General features: G+C 58.1%; 1 protein-coding gene across 2 annotated transcripts; it reads left to right on the top strand.

The window, feature by feature from the left end:
* The first annotated feature begins 596 nt into the window (after positions 1–596).
* On the top strand, positions 597–13,305 carry CACNB3 (calcium voltage-gated channel auxiliary subunit beta 3). 2 transcript variants are annotated; one of them, XM_081249703.1, is made up of 13 exons: positions 597–906; positions 7,954–8,076; positions 8,299–8,421; positions 8,884–8,999; positions 9,278–9,342; positions 9,543–9,562; positions 9,761–9,841; positions 10,054–10,112; positions 10,281–10,390; positions 10,707–10,858; positions 11,072–11,167; positions 11,282–11,431; positions 11,905–13,305. In XM_081249703.1, exons 1-13 carry the CDS (start codon positions 865–867, stop codon positions 12,217–12,219), a joined length of 1,452 nt encoding a protein of 483 aa, XP_081105829.1. In that variant the 5' UTR covers positions 597–864; the 3' UTR covers positions 12,220–13,305. The 2 variants fall into 2 exon arrangements, with proteins under 2 accessions (XP_081105829.1, XP_081105828.1); XM_081249702.1 differs by lacking the exon at positions 597–906 and adding an exon at positions 3,842–4,314.
* The last annotated feature ends 558 nt before the right edge of the window (positions 13,306–13,863 follow it).

Raw genomic sequence — 13,863 nt, 5'->3', positions numbered from 1 at the left:
CGCCCCCTGCTGGCAGGGCCGGACCCTGCCGGCCGACAGACGGGACCCCGGACGGGTGCCACCACCTGGAGGGCGTGTGCGTCCTCCGGGCGAATGAGCCCAGGGGGCGCTGCAGCCGGTCGGAGAGGAGCCGCTTCGCCTCGCTCTTCGCCTTTGCGGGCTGAGTCCCGCGGCCCCGGAACCCAGGAGAGAGCAGTGACGGGACAGCTTCCCCGGAACCCAGAGGGGGCGCTTGACGCTGGAGCTAGCGAGCCGTACACAAGCATTCTTCCTTTTCGATCCTTTCCTCTGCTGAGGACAGGTCGAAGCCGTCGCTGGGAACGCGGCGCCTTTCTTCCTCGGGCGCTGGAGGATGGGCGCCGGGCGCAGAGAGCAGGGGCCTAAAGCTCCGGAGTCCAGGCAGCCCTCCAGCTACTGCCGCCCTTCTGCCTGTGGCGGTGGGAGCTCCGGAGTCCCTATCTTTTCTGGGGAGGCGTTTGAGGAAGAAGATGGGGGAGGGGGGGGTCGGAGAAGGGAGGCGAGATATAGGGATGGAAGGACAGTGGCAGGCGCCCAGATGAAGAGAACATGGACCGTAGAGAGGAGGAAGAGACGGAAATGGAGAGAGCAGGACTGAAAGGCGACAGGGGAGGGAGAGAGTGACAGAGGCGGAGAGAAAGGAAGAGAGAAGGGAGGGAGGGAAGGAGGGAGGAGGAAAGGGGGAGGGAACCCGGAGAGAGGGAAGGGAGCAGCCGTCGGAGCCTGGCGGTCGTGGGGCGAGGCCAGGCGTGCAGGCGGGAGCCAGTGTGCAGAGCAGCGGCCCGGTCCTGCTCCTGCCTCGGAGCCCCTGGCCCGGGGGAGGGGGAGAGGCCGCCAGCCCGGTCTATGTCTTTTTCTGACTCCAGTGCAACCTTCCTGCTGAATGAGGTAAACGCGAGGGTCCCCTCCCCAGTGGGTGGGAGGAGAGCCCCACTCCGAGCTAGGAAGAGGGCCCGCATTTGGGGGGACACTGCAGCGATGGGGAGGGAGGGAGGCCGAGTAGGTGAGGCTAAGGGTAGAGGTGGCAGGTAGAAAAGGAGGGAGCGGCCAGTGCTGGCAGCTTCTAAGCACTGGGACTGGGATGGGGTGGGGGCAGGGGGAGGGAGGACTGTCTGGGGAGCCAGGAAAGGGGCTAGATGTGAGGACTGAGAGAGGAGGACTCTGCCAAGCGCCCCCACCCCCACCCCGGCGCCCTCCCTGGGTTCCCTGGGGGCAGCCCAGCAGCTAAACGCTAGGGGCTTTGGCTTTGTCCAGATCTTAAATACTGCTGGGGAGAAGGACTTCCTAGAGGTCCTAGCTCCTGCCTCAGCTTCCCCATTCAACACTCAGGGATTGGGATCTGTCCCGCTTCCTGGTGCACTTATAGGAGAAGCCAGAATGCATTCTGGAGGCACCCAAGAATTCCAACTCCCAAACATGGTTATTCAGGCTCCCCACCACCACCAAGACCCCCATGTCCTGCTTCCATGCCTTGAGTACCTGCCAGCTACCACTCTAATGACTCTCTCCTAGAAAGAGGAAGGCAGGAGGAATCCTCTCCTTGAATCCTTTCTCCCCTCCCCCCCGCCAGCTTTCTCTTCTTATGCTCAGCCAGGGAAAAGAAAGGGGGTTAGGGACCACATGGATACTGACAGGCACATGTCTTGTTACAGGACAGGCATGAGAACTAGAGCAGGCAGGTGTGGGTAAGGTGAGAAATGGAAGGCGGCAGTGAGTAGCAACTCAGAGAGAAGGGAACCAGGAAGAGGCTCCGAAGCTCCTGCAGGACCCAGGGGATGGGCCAGGTATGAGGAACCTGAACACATCTCCCGGGGGGGGCGGTTAGCATGGCAATTCTTGCTTTGTGAGCAGACTTAGACACCACTGTCCCAGATGGGGATGAAGACAACAAGGTGTGTAAGGAAGGCATGAGGTTGATGACAGATCCACTGTTACCTACAATCCCATGGACACCCTGGTGGTGGGGAGAGTCCCTAAAGGAGAGGCCAGGAGAGCAAATTCAGGGATGGGGAGAGAATCAGAAGCCCCAGTAGCTGTCTTCTTCATTAGAATCATCTCCCAGGAGAGAGCACCTTGAGGGTCTTATTGTTTCACATTTCATGCCTCCTTTCTGCCCCTCTGGAAGGACAGAAGGAATTGAAGAGACAGAGAATAAAAGAGGATATAATGAATACTGAGGAACTGGGAGAGGGCACAAAGTGAGAAGACAGTGTCTGGGAACTTCCAATACAGAAGAATCCAACATATAACCAAACCCCAAATGGTGCTGGCCTCAGGAGAGGGAACCATGAAAGCAGACTGCTTCCCCCAATAGTGAGCCATAGGGGCTCCAACAAAGTTGTTCACCAAATCCAGCAGGAGGGAGATGCTGGGCAGGGCTGGAATGCACCACTCACAGGATGGTGACAGACTAAAGGCAGACTAAAGATAGTCTTAAGATGAGGCCCCTTCTCTTTTTCTTGCTAAGGGAACATGAACCAGTGACCTAAGTGGGAACCCAGTTGGTTTGGGTGGTCTTCCTCTCTCTCGCACGTACAGTGCTTCCTATCGTAGATCTCACCCAGCACTGTCAGAGTTTTGGTTTACTAATTCCCCTGTAGCCAGGAAGAAAAGGGATGAGCAAATTGCGGATTCACCCTCGTGGGTGTGAGACACTGGGAGTGGAGAAGGACTGAGCTCTGAAGCTCTCCAAGTGTAACCCTCTGTCTACCTCACATCCACCCCCACCCCCAGGGGACGGGGAGGGAGGGGATGAAGGGGTAGGTAGGCCATCAAAATTCAAAGCAATAATTTTGCTCTAGAGCTCAAATGGGTGGATCTTTGAGGAAGTTTCCTCAAGATAAGGGCTGCTGTTCAGTCTCCAACGTCAAATCTGGGTGCCCCTTTTGAAGGAGACTGACTGGTAGAGCGGTACATATGGCTCCAACCCAGATACTGGCCACCCCAGCCCAGCCCCATCCTTTTGCTAAGGAGGGGATCTGGCCTTACACTAGTGACTCTGGGGACACTTGCCCTTCCCCCTCCCAACCCCCGCGTGGCCAGGCTCTCTCACCTTCTGTCCCAGCCACGACCATCCCCCGACCTCGGCTCTCTGGTTTCTTTCCTCTCCCCTTTAGGCTCGCCTAAAACAGCCCCTCCCTACGGCAGTTCCCACGATGCCTTGGCAATGCCTGGCACAGTCCTTGGCAAGGAAGTGAGGAAGGGAACCCCCATCCTGGCCAGACTAGGATGAAATCTGCCCGCGCAACAGGTGTAGGGTGGCCGGGCCCCAATCCTCCCCCTTCGCACGGGTTGCGCAACAAGGTCCTTTGCTGCAAGAGTCCCAGCACTGAGGGGACCAAGCGCCTGGGGGCGGGGGACGGAAGGAGGGCAGGGGCTACTTTCTCGGCATTGGCCTGGGGTCGCTAAATCCATTCCTCCCCAGTACCATTGCGGGGTTTGCGTTTGGAGTCTCGCGTGCCGCCAGGGCCCAGACACACCGCCCTCTCACCTGCCGCCCCTCCCCCGCCTGCCGCCCGCCCCCGCCCCGCCTCTTCTGTCTCCCCCAGTCTCCCACTTTCCTGCCTCCCCTCTTCCTCCCTCTGCCTCTGTACCTCCTTTCTTTCTCTCTCTCTCCTGTCTCTCCTTAACCTGCGCCCTCTTCTTTCTCGGTGGGGTCTCGTCTCCCAAGCAGTCTCCGCGTCCCCTCCCCCGCTCCAGCCCTTTGTTTCCCGGCGGAGTATTTCCTGGGTTGCCGTATGTCTCTGTCTCCGCATCTCTCCTCGCCCCGCCTCCTCCAAGCCAGGATCCGCCCCGCCCGCAGTCTCTCCTCCCCTTCCTCCCCGCCGCCCCTCTGCCCCATAGGTGCTTGGGGACCCACCTTCAACCCGGCTCCCGTCGGCCACCTCTCCCGGCTGGGTCTCGGGCTCCGCGGGTGGCCGGCGCCCCCAGCCGCCCCCCGCGCCCGCTCCCGGGGAGGGGGGGGCAGGTGGGCGGGCACTATTGTTGTCGGAGCCGGCGCCAGATTCCTCAGCCGCGCTCGGGGTGGGACCGGCAGGGTTTGGGGGGGGTAAGGTGGGGGGAGCGGTGATTTGAGCTCGGAGCAGCTGGTCTTCGCGGCTCGCTCCCTCCTTCGCGCTCTCGCTCTCCGCCGCCGCCCGCAGGGCTGCGGGGCTCGGTGGCATCTCCCGGGCGCGGCCCGCTGTCCTCGCCCCTGCCTCCGGGCCGCCCCCGCCCCTGGCGCCGTTCGCTTCCCCCCACCCGGACTCCCCCATGTATGACGACTCCTACGTGCCCGGGTTTGAGGACTCGGAGGCGGTGAGTGCCCACGGGGAGGGTTGGGGGTGGGGAAGTTGGGGTGACACCTCATCTCCCTTGGACCCTTACCCCAGTTCAGGACTTTGAAAGACGCCTCTGCGGCGGGGCAGGGCGTGTAGGAGGGCGCTCCAGGAAAGTGGGGAGATGGGTTTTCATGCCAGAGACTCCCCAGTGCCCCCGTCCTAGAGCAAGGGGCATCGGGTGTGTGCCAAGAGGGGCCCGCGTGGGGGAAAGGCTCAGAGCAGGTGGCTCCACAGCCCAGGACAGAAGGGTGGAGGGAGGAGGGGCTGGAGGCTGAGGGCACAGAGGCTTTAGAGAGGCCTCACGCAACGTCTGGAGTTCCCAAGGGAGGATTTATGGGGTCTGAACACAACAGCTACAGGAGAAGCCGGGGCCCTTGCAGAGGGGGACAATCCAGGCCTCCTGTGCCTCAAGTAAAGGACGAATTAGGGAGCCTGGAGAACAGCAGAGAATCCGATACCAGCCTCTTCAGACAGAGGGATCATAAAACTTGAGGACCTCCATTAACCCCTTCTGCTGTCCATCCCTGAGCATTGCCTTATCTCCTCACCCTGCTTCCAGCCCAGCTTCTCTCCCAGGCTGAAAACTGGGCACCCAGCACATGGATGAGCCAGCTGACTGAGCCCCATCCATTCCACTCCTCCTGCTGAGGCATCCTCAGAGCAGCGGGCATCCTGAGCTCCTGCTCAGCATGGAGGGCCTGGGGATGGAGAGGAAGCTCTTCGCTCAGAGAACCAGGCAGCTGATAAATATTTAATTCTCCTCTTTGCTTTTATCTCCTGACCCACTGAGACAAATCAGCTCATTAGGCAGTGATTCCCGGAGCTCAGAGTGCAGGGAGAGTGCCTGGAAAGATGGGGCAAGGATGGGCAGCAGCAGCTCAGTCCCTTCTCTCAAATATCCTACAAGAAGACCTCCTTAGGAGAGCAACTAGATGGCTTAGGAGGAGTCCCTGACAGGTATGGAGGGTAGAGTACTCCGGAGTCGGAAGGGGAGTGTTGGAGGCTTCTCCCATCTCTTGCTGCCAAGTCCAGGGTAGATGAGTCCTAGGGCTCAGAATAGGCAGCTGTCAGTCCTTTCCTGGGACTGGGCTCCTGCTGGGGCCCAATTCCCCATTCATTGGGCCTCTGGGGCTAATTACATTGCGGCTAGAGCAGATGATTTTCAAGGCTGTGGTGAACACCTCTCTGACAGTTGAAGGGACAGCTGGCACGGCCCAGGGTGCCAAGGTGAGCTTGAGAATGAACCTCTCTGTGGGGCTGGAGGGCCGTAGAAGGTTCTTCCTGTCCCTGGTTGAGAAGGCTAGGACTGTTGCAAGGTGAAGCCTGACGTGTGGATGGTGTTGGGGGCAGCCTGCTAACCCATTGCTCGCTCCCCACCCTTCTCTGGTTCCTGGATTACCCTCCCCCACTTCCCTTTCTCTTGCCTGGCTCCTTGCTCTCCCCAGGGCCCCCTCTGAAGCAGTAGGAGGGAAATCAGGCTCTAAATAAATCCAACGGCTCATCTCCCTCCTCTCCTTCCCCCGTGCCAGGCAAGAGTGGAGCTGCAGCCTGCCCACACACTCACCAGGCAAGGGGGGCACCACCAGGGCACTGTGCCAACTCCTGGCAGTTCCCAAGTATTGAGGCTCTGGCTGTTTGGGCATAACAGGGCTGGAGGAGGCAAGACCCCAGAGTATGCTTGGCAGGGCAGCCCTGTTCCCCAAGTGATGGGTGAGCTCTGAGGACTTGGGAATAATGGAGAGGGGATTTCAGTCTGAGCATGACTCTATAAACATTTAGGGAGAGATCCTGTCATTCCCGTCTTAGGGTCAGAGGCCAGGTAACCCAGGTGCCCCAGGCAGGGACACAAAGATGACTAAATTAGGCTGAGATCCTGGAGTACAGAGGGTGAAATTCAGACTCCTCTCCCAGCACAGGTCTGGGCAACTAGGAAGTATCTGATGTATACTTATCAAAGTGAGTGGTCATCCTGCCTTGCCTTCTGCCTCCTAGCCTGTTGGCCCCTATTTACTTCAGACAGCCATTTCCCACAGAGGTGTCTCCTGTGCCCCAGGCCCCTGGAAGGAGGTCCCCCACTCGACTGACAGTGCAAAGGTTCTTCCTGGGGCTCAGCTGCTCTTTATCCTGCTGCCAAGCCAGCCTTATTTGGTTCTCAAGAGAGATGGGGAACATTCTCTGTAATATGCAGGACTTTCCCTCCTTGTGCTATCTTCATGCCTTGGGTCTACCACAGACATTGTCTTTAGCTTACGCTCTAGGACCTGGGCTGACATCAGTCTGACCAGTCCTCTTGCCCATGGTGGGGCTGGGGCAGGTGTGTGAGTTTGTCTTCCACACCAAGAATCTGGCCTATGCTGCCTTCATGCACAGTAGGCTTGAAGGCATGTTCCTCAGCCTGAGAACATTCTACTAAACACACACACACATACACATTCCCACACGGACCCTTTAGGTTTCTGCCTTATCTCTGCCACCTGCCCCTCAGAATTGATGGAAGTATCACTTTCAGACTTCTGCCCATAAAGAGGGGAAACTGAAGCAGGAAACAAAAGACTCCCTTTTCCCTAGACTGAGGGGGAAACCCAGCCATCCTGACTTCTGTCCTCCTGCCCTAAGGTCCAGCTTCCCTTGTTCAGTTGTGCATCTCCCTCAGGGCCTTGAAGGTGAGCTCGGCAACCCTCCAAATGCACCTTCATTGCCCAAAGGCCCTTCCAATGGGCAGGACTCTGACACTCTCCTGGCTCGGGTTACCAAAGACCCTCTCCCTGCATCCCCAGGGTTGCTCCTGGCTGGGTTGCCTGGCACCAACTCAGCCTTCCTCCAGGGCTGATACCCCTTGGGCAAGGGGTGGGGAGATGTAGGCCAGGTGGTAGGTGTGGCCCCGCCTCACCTGGGCTTAGGGAGATAGCTTTGTGTCGCTTGCTCAGTCTGTCTTGTTTGCTGCCCACACCTGGCCAGTTGTCCCAGCAGGTGTGAGAGGAAAGAAAGTGGGGGTGGGGAGAGTAGAGAGGGAGTAACTTTCTGGAGTTGGGAGCCCTGTGGTCTCCTCTTCACCCTGGAAGAGTAGGGACTGGAGGAGATGGGATCTAAGGGGGTGGGCGGCTATATCCTGACACTCAGGACCAGTGCCTTGCCAACCAGTGTCTCCTGACTGTTCCTGGCTGGCTGTACTCCTCCCAGGCATTTTAAGGAAATAATTTCCAAGCTGCTTTGCAGGCTGATGTGAACAAGAGGGCTGGGTCTTTGGATTCCGAAGATTCCAAATCATCTCCAATATATCATCTTCAGTACATCTCACTTCCCTCTGCCTCACAGGACATGGTCAAGGGGAGAAAAGGGAGGAAGGAGGGAAGGGAAAGCTCTCTTCGAGGCTGCAGTATTAATAGGCTTGGGGGGAGGGGCCCAGATCATAGCACATATGGGTTGGGCCGGCTTTTCTGCAGCCCCAGAGGCACTGGGGCCCTTCTTGGGGAGACAGGAGGGACTGGCAGGCCCAGCCACCCCCGTGGAGCTGGAGAGGCTGAGGTTAGCGGAGGCACCACTGTAGGGTTCGGAGGTGCCTCTCTAGTGCCCTTCACACCTGAGCCCACGGGTCACAGCCTCTCCCCCATGCCAGGGTTCAGCTGGCTCCTATACCAGCCGCCCATCTCTGGACTCAGACGTATCCCTGGAGGAGGACCGGGAGAGTGCCCGGCGTGAAGTGGAGAGCCAGGCTCAGCAGCAGCTTGAAAGGGCCAAGGTATCATCTTGCCGGCTGAGGGCAGGACAGGCCAGACTGGGTGGAAACTTGTGCTAGGTCCTAAGTCTTGAGGGGTCAATGGGCAGGATGTGTGTGAGTGTGAAAGGGTGTGTGTGTGGATGGGTGGATTGATGGGGCCTCCGCCCTCTGCTGATGGGGCACTGAAACTGGAGGGGGTGCTCTGAGGCTCCCCTCATTTGCACCAATGGTCAAATTCTCCAGCACAAACCTGTGGCGTTTGCTGTGAGGACCAATGTCAGCTACTGTGGTGTGCTGGATGAGGAATGCCCAGTCCAGGGCTCTGGAGTCAACTTTGAGGCCAAAGATTTCCTGCACATTAAAGAGGTGACCACCCCCCTCCAAATAGAAGCCACTTAATCTCTCTGTTTTTGCCCCAGTTCCCATTCCTCTTGCTTTGGTCCTCATTTATAAACAAGTTCCCCAAGCTCCTCAACTCTTATGCTCAACACACCCCCGTAAAACCCTCATATCCAAGACCTGATCTTCAGGGTCTCCATCCTCCTAAGGCCTGGCTTGGGCCTCAGTCTCCATTATCTGTAAAAGTAAGCCATTAGATTAGTTGCATCTTAGGTTCCCTGTGACAGCTGTGATGCCTCACGCTGAAGTCTTGGGGGTCTCAAGCCTGGCTGCCCTTCCCTCTGGCACCTTCTCCTGCCCCCCTCCCCTTACACTGCCTTCCTCAGACCCGCTCTCCCAATGCCTCCCTGGCTCCTTCACGTTGAAGAGCCAGGACTGAGGCCTGGGTCACCTCCTCTCACCGCCCCTTCCGCTCCACCCCACCCCCAGAAGTACAGCAATGACTGGTGGATCGGGCGGCTAGTGAAAGAGGGTGGGGACATCGCCTTCATCCCCAGCCCCCAGCGCCTCGAGAGCATCCGGCTCAAGCAGGAGCAGAAGGCCAGGTGAGAGCAGGGCTGTGACTCAATAAACATACACCCCAGACGTGTGCACTTTACCCACAGTCCACATCACCACACATGCACACATATCCCCCCCCCACAAATATGCACATTTCACACCTAGCATATGCATTCACAAATGCACACACATCAAAGCTCACACACACAAATGCTCCCGTCACATGCACTTCCCTCACTAGCTAAAATGTAAGATGTATACAACGACTAAATACTGTCTAGAACAGACAAAGACGCTTATTGACCTCCCTTTCTGCTCTTAGGAGATCTGGGAACCCATCCAGCCTGAGTGACATTGGCAACCGACGCTCCCCTCCTCCATCTCTAGGTAGCCTCCCCTCAACCCACCTGTCTTGGGTAGGTGGGTAACTCAGACACAGGGGGAAGGGAGAGTCTCCCAGGTGAACAGTGTGGGAAGGGGTTGGAGCTGGGAGAAGCCCAGGGTCTCCCCTGGGGACGGGAATACCGTGCCCCCAGGGCCTTTCCCCGCTTCACCAAATTTAATCTTTTATTTCCTTTTCCAAAAAGCCAAGCAGAAGCAAAAGCAGGTGAGTCAAGGAAGGGACGGGGGCTTGGGGGGCTCATGGCTTCTGGCTGTGGGGACAGGTTTCTGGGCAGACATTGTTGGAGGGGCAAGAAAACACAGAGGGGAGGGGGCCCAGAACTTCTGAATCTGCCCCACCCCAGTCAGGTGAAGGGCAGGCCACACAGCCATGACTTTGCCTGAACTCAGGTCAATTCTGCAGGCGGAACATATTCCCCCCTATGATGTGGTGCCCTCCATGCGGCCTGTGGTGCTGGTGGGACCCTCTCTGAAAGGTTATGAGGTGAGAAGAGGTCCCTGACCCCAGAGTTGCCTCTACCAAACCTACCATAGGAAGGGCCCAGGGACAGTGGGAGGGGGATGTTTCCCCCCTCCCCATCCCCCAAGGTCTGGGTGTGGAGGGGCTGGGCTCAATGGCCGCACCTGGGGATGCTGTCCCCTTCCAAGACGGCCCCCAGTGAGTTCCATGCCTTTCCCCTCACCCCTCGCACCCAGGTCACAGACATGATGCAGAAGGCTCTCTTCGACTTCCTCAAACATAGGTTTGATGGCAGGTAAGCTGCCCTGGCCTGCGGAGGCATGAGAACCAGGGAGAAATCACTGTCTCCTTCCAGATGCCTGTCGCAAGGGCTTCTCTAAAGTGAAAATTGGTAGGACCTGGGTAGGGAGGGGCCTAGGCTTGAAAGTTAAAGGTGGGCTGTGCTTCTCCATGCCCACCCCAGGATCTCCATCACCCGAGTCACAGCGGACCTCTCACTGGCAAAGCGATCTGTGCTCAACAATCCCGGCAAAAGGACCATCATTGAGCGTTCCTCTGCCCGCTCCAGCATTGGTGAGAAGTCCCCATTCCTGCTTCTCTGCCCACTCAAGCGTTAGTGAGAACCTTCCTCCTACGCTTCTCTTCCCCGACAACTTGCATTCCTGCCCAACCTCTTCTCCACCTGCCCCAGGATTGGCAAGAACTGAACCCAGTCTCAATTCTCTGTTCCTCTGCCTGCCCAGGCTCTGATGAACATGCTCTCCCTCCAGTTCCATCCCATCCACCATTTGGGAGCCCCCAAAGCCCTGTTGGAGTCAGATGGGGTGGAGCCACTGGTGAGCATTGCGGCTCCCTCCCTCCCTCCCTCCCTCCCTCCCTCCCTCCATAGCTGAAGTGCAGAGTGAGATCGAGCGCATATTCGAGCTGGCCAAGTCCCTGCAGCTAGTAGTGTTGGATGCTGACACCATCAACCACCCTGCACAGCTGGCCAAGACCTCACTGGCCCCCATCATCGTCTTTGTCAAAGTATCCTCACCGAAGGTAAGTCAGCAGTGGTGATGGAGAAGGCCCACAGGGCTGCCCTCCTAGAATGTGGTACAACTCTGCTTGGTCCCTGCCCAAGGGCTCCCGAATCCCCTTTTCCTGCTGCCCCTTAACACAATTCTAAGTCATCCTCGCCTGCTCCTCATGCAGTGTCACAGGTCGGGGACATGCCCAGTTCTTTCTAGGCCCAGCTCTGCCCTTTTCCCTCAGGTACTCCAGCGTCTCATCCGCTCCCGGGGGAAGTCACAGATGAAGCACCTGACTGTACAGATGATGGCGTATGATAAGCTGGTTCAGTGCCCACCAGTGAGTGCTACTCCTGTGCCCGCTCTTGCTTTTCCAGGGCTGGGGGAGTGATGGAGATGGGTGGAGGGCTCCTGCTGAGAAGAAACCAATATTCCCCCTTTTCCTTCCCTCTAGGAGTCATTTGATGTGATTCTGGATGAGAACCAGCTGGAGGATGCCTGTGAGCACCTGGCTGAGTACCTGGAGGTTTACTGGAGGGCCACCCACCACCCAGCCCCCGGCCCTGGACTTCTGGGCCCTCCCAGTACCATACCTGGACTTCAGGTAACCATTTCCAAGGGCACAGATGCTCAGGCTAAGCCAGCCAAAACAATGCCCCCTCCCTGCCCAGAGGATCACCCTTGGCCTCCAGTTTGAAGGCCAAAGGCTCAGAGAGCAGAGCTAGGGCATATGGGCAAAGGCACTTCCTGACGAGAGGGAATAAAGCAATGAGATGCGTGATCAAAGGCTACTTTTTTAGGACTCCAAAGAAACACACCTTCCAAACCCTTCTCCTTAGTCTGTCTTGAAAGCAGAGCCTGAATTTTGTGGGAGTCAAAAGCTCCAGTTTTCCGTGTCTGAAGTGGAAGAACGCTCTACTTCAGACACGGAAGGAGTATGCTTCTCCTTCCTTGCACTATTTCGTGTACCCAGGGACTGAGAGTTGAGGGGGAAGAAATCCCCACCCTGCTAGAGGTGGGAGGGAGGCCAAGGCGAGGTCCGCATGGCCTCACTTAGAGCTTCTGTCTTGCCCCCAGAACCAGCAGCTGCTAGGGGAGCGTGGCGAGGAGCACTCACCCCTCGAGCGGGACAGCTTGATGCCCTCAGATGAGGCCAGCGAGAGCTCCCGCCAAGCCTGGACAGGATCTTCGCAGCGCAGCTCCCGCCACCTGGAGGAGGACTATGCAGATGCCTATCAGGACCTGTACCAGCCTCACCGCCAACACACCTCGGGGCTGCCTAGTGCTAACGGGCACGACCCCCAAGACCGGCTCCTGGCGCAGGACTCGGAGCACAACCACAATGACCGGAACTGGCAGCGCAACCGGCCCTGGCCCAAGGATAGCTACTGACAGCCTCCTGCTGCCCGACCCTGGCAGGCACAGGCACAGCTAGCTGGGGCATCCGCTCCAGGCAGGTTGGAGTTAGACTGGCATTAGGCTGGCACTAGGCTCAGCCCCAAAACCCCCTGCCCAGCCCCAGCTCCAGGGCTGCCTGCAGTCCCGAGGTTCTGGGAGAAGCACGGGGCCCCCTCACCTCCTGGGCACAGTGACCCCCCTAGGCTCCCATTCCAGGTACTAGCTGTGTGTGCTGCACCCCTGGCACCTTCCTCTCCTCCTGCACAAGAAGCTGCCCCACTAGGCAGTGCCCTCAGGCCGTGCCCTCAGGCCAGGATCCCCTTAGCAGGGGCCTTCCCACCAGACTCAGGGAAGGGATGCCCCCTCAAAGTGACAAGAAGGTGGGGTGTGGGCAGCATGACATGAGGAAGGAACAAGGTCCCTGAGCAGCTACTATCCTAATCCAAGGGACTCAGGGGTTGTGCTTTGGGGTCTGAGAGCCTCCACTCGCCTCACTGCCACACATTAGAAATGAGACAATCAAAGCCCAACAGGGTGGCACTCCCATCCATCAGCTGGGGTGGGGCATCCACACACGAACTGGAGGCTGGAGCCCAGGCAGGCTGGGCTAAGGCCAAAGACCTCACAGCTGAAGCCCTTGAAGGGAAGGGCTCTCCTCACCTGCCAGGAAGCTTCCTAACATCTGAAGGACCAGGGACCAGGGACCAGGAACATGGTCAGGCCCAATGGCAGACGGGAGCCAACCTGGACTGGGGCTTTGGGAAGGGAGGTCGTGTGTAGCGGAGAACGTATGGACAGCTTCAGGGGCCTCCTTGCCCCACTCATTCTTTTGCTCTTGCATCCCGTCATCTCTGTTCTTGGCCTCCATGCCTCCTGGGGGACATGGGCCTCAGACTTTATTCCCTGATTCATAGCAGCTGCTTGTTAAGTTAGGGTTAGAGGGGGAGAGATAGGACCCAGTGGACAGCCCCCAGAGGCCCTATGTACCCACCTTACGGCTCTAGTGTGTGACCTACAGAGCATGCTCCACAGGACCCTGCCCCACCTCACCGTCATCACTAATAAACACCATGCACCGTCCCTCGGGCTCCTGGTGTATGTCTGCTGGCTCAAGTAGCCAAGTTCCTCACTGCATGGCCCAAGTCTGGAGGAGGTAAAGAAGTATCCTGGCCGCCTCTCTCTCACAAAGAACCCATTAAGTGGGAAGGGAAAAGGACAGAGCTGGGGGAGGCACTATACTCCCAGGCACCCCTTCATGCCCAGGGCCAGGACGGAAACTTTCAGCAGCACAGAAGAGACTTGTCTGGGGAGGTGGAGAAGAGGCTTAGTCACCTTACACGGTCCCTACCTCAGGCCAAAAAGGTCCTGAAGTAGTTGCAACTTGAACTCCAGGTAGTTGCCCAGCTCTGTGATGGGTACGGAAGAGCATGTGATCTGAGTACTGGGGGAGGACCCAGGCCGTGCAGCCCTCTAGCCCTCTCCCCACAACCTAAACTCAGCCGGGCCCAGCTCACCTCTCCGTGGTGCCTCTGGTGCCTGTCTCCACAACCTCCCATGAGCAGTAGGCTCGGCAGTTAGGGAGCCACAAGCAAAGGTCCTGAAGACTTGGTGTCAAGCACACTGCAACAGGGAGAGTGG

The sequence above is a fragment of the Mesoplodon bidens genome, assembly GCF_964165515.1.
Source record: "Mesoplodon bidens genome assembly, chromosome: 11".
NCBI classification, from domain to species: domain Eukaryota; kingdom Metazoa; phylum Chordata; class Mammalia; order Artiodactyla; family Ziphiidae; genus Mesoplodon; species Mesoplodon bidens.
The sequence above is the reverse complement of the archived record's forward strand: the minus strand, read 5'-3'. Positions and strand labels throughout refer to the sequence as shown.

Bases quoted from the DNA above. Each gene is read 5' to 3' on its own strand.
- CACNB3 (XM_081249702.1), top strand. From the start codon at position 4,270: ATGTATGACGACTCCTACGTGCCCGGGTTTGAGGACTCGGAGGCG. The intron at 8,077-8,298 runs GTATCATCTTGC...CAAATTCTCCAG, and splicing joins AGCAGCTTGAAAGGGCCAAG to CACAAACCTGTGGCGTTTGC. The intron at 10,391-10,706 runs GTGAGAAGTCCC...CTCCCTCCATAG, and splicing joins CTCTGCCCGCTCCAGCATTG to CTGAAGTGCAGAGTGAGATC.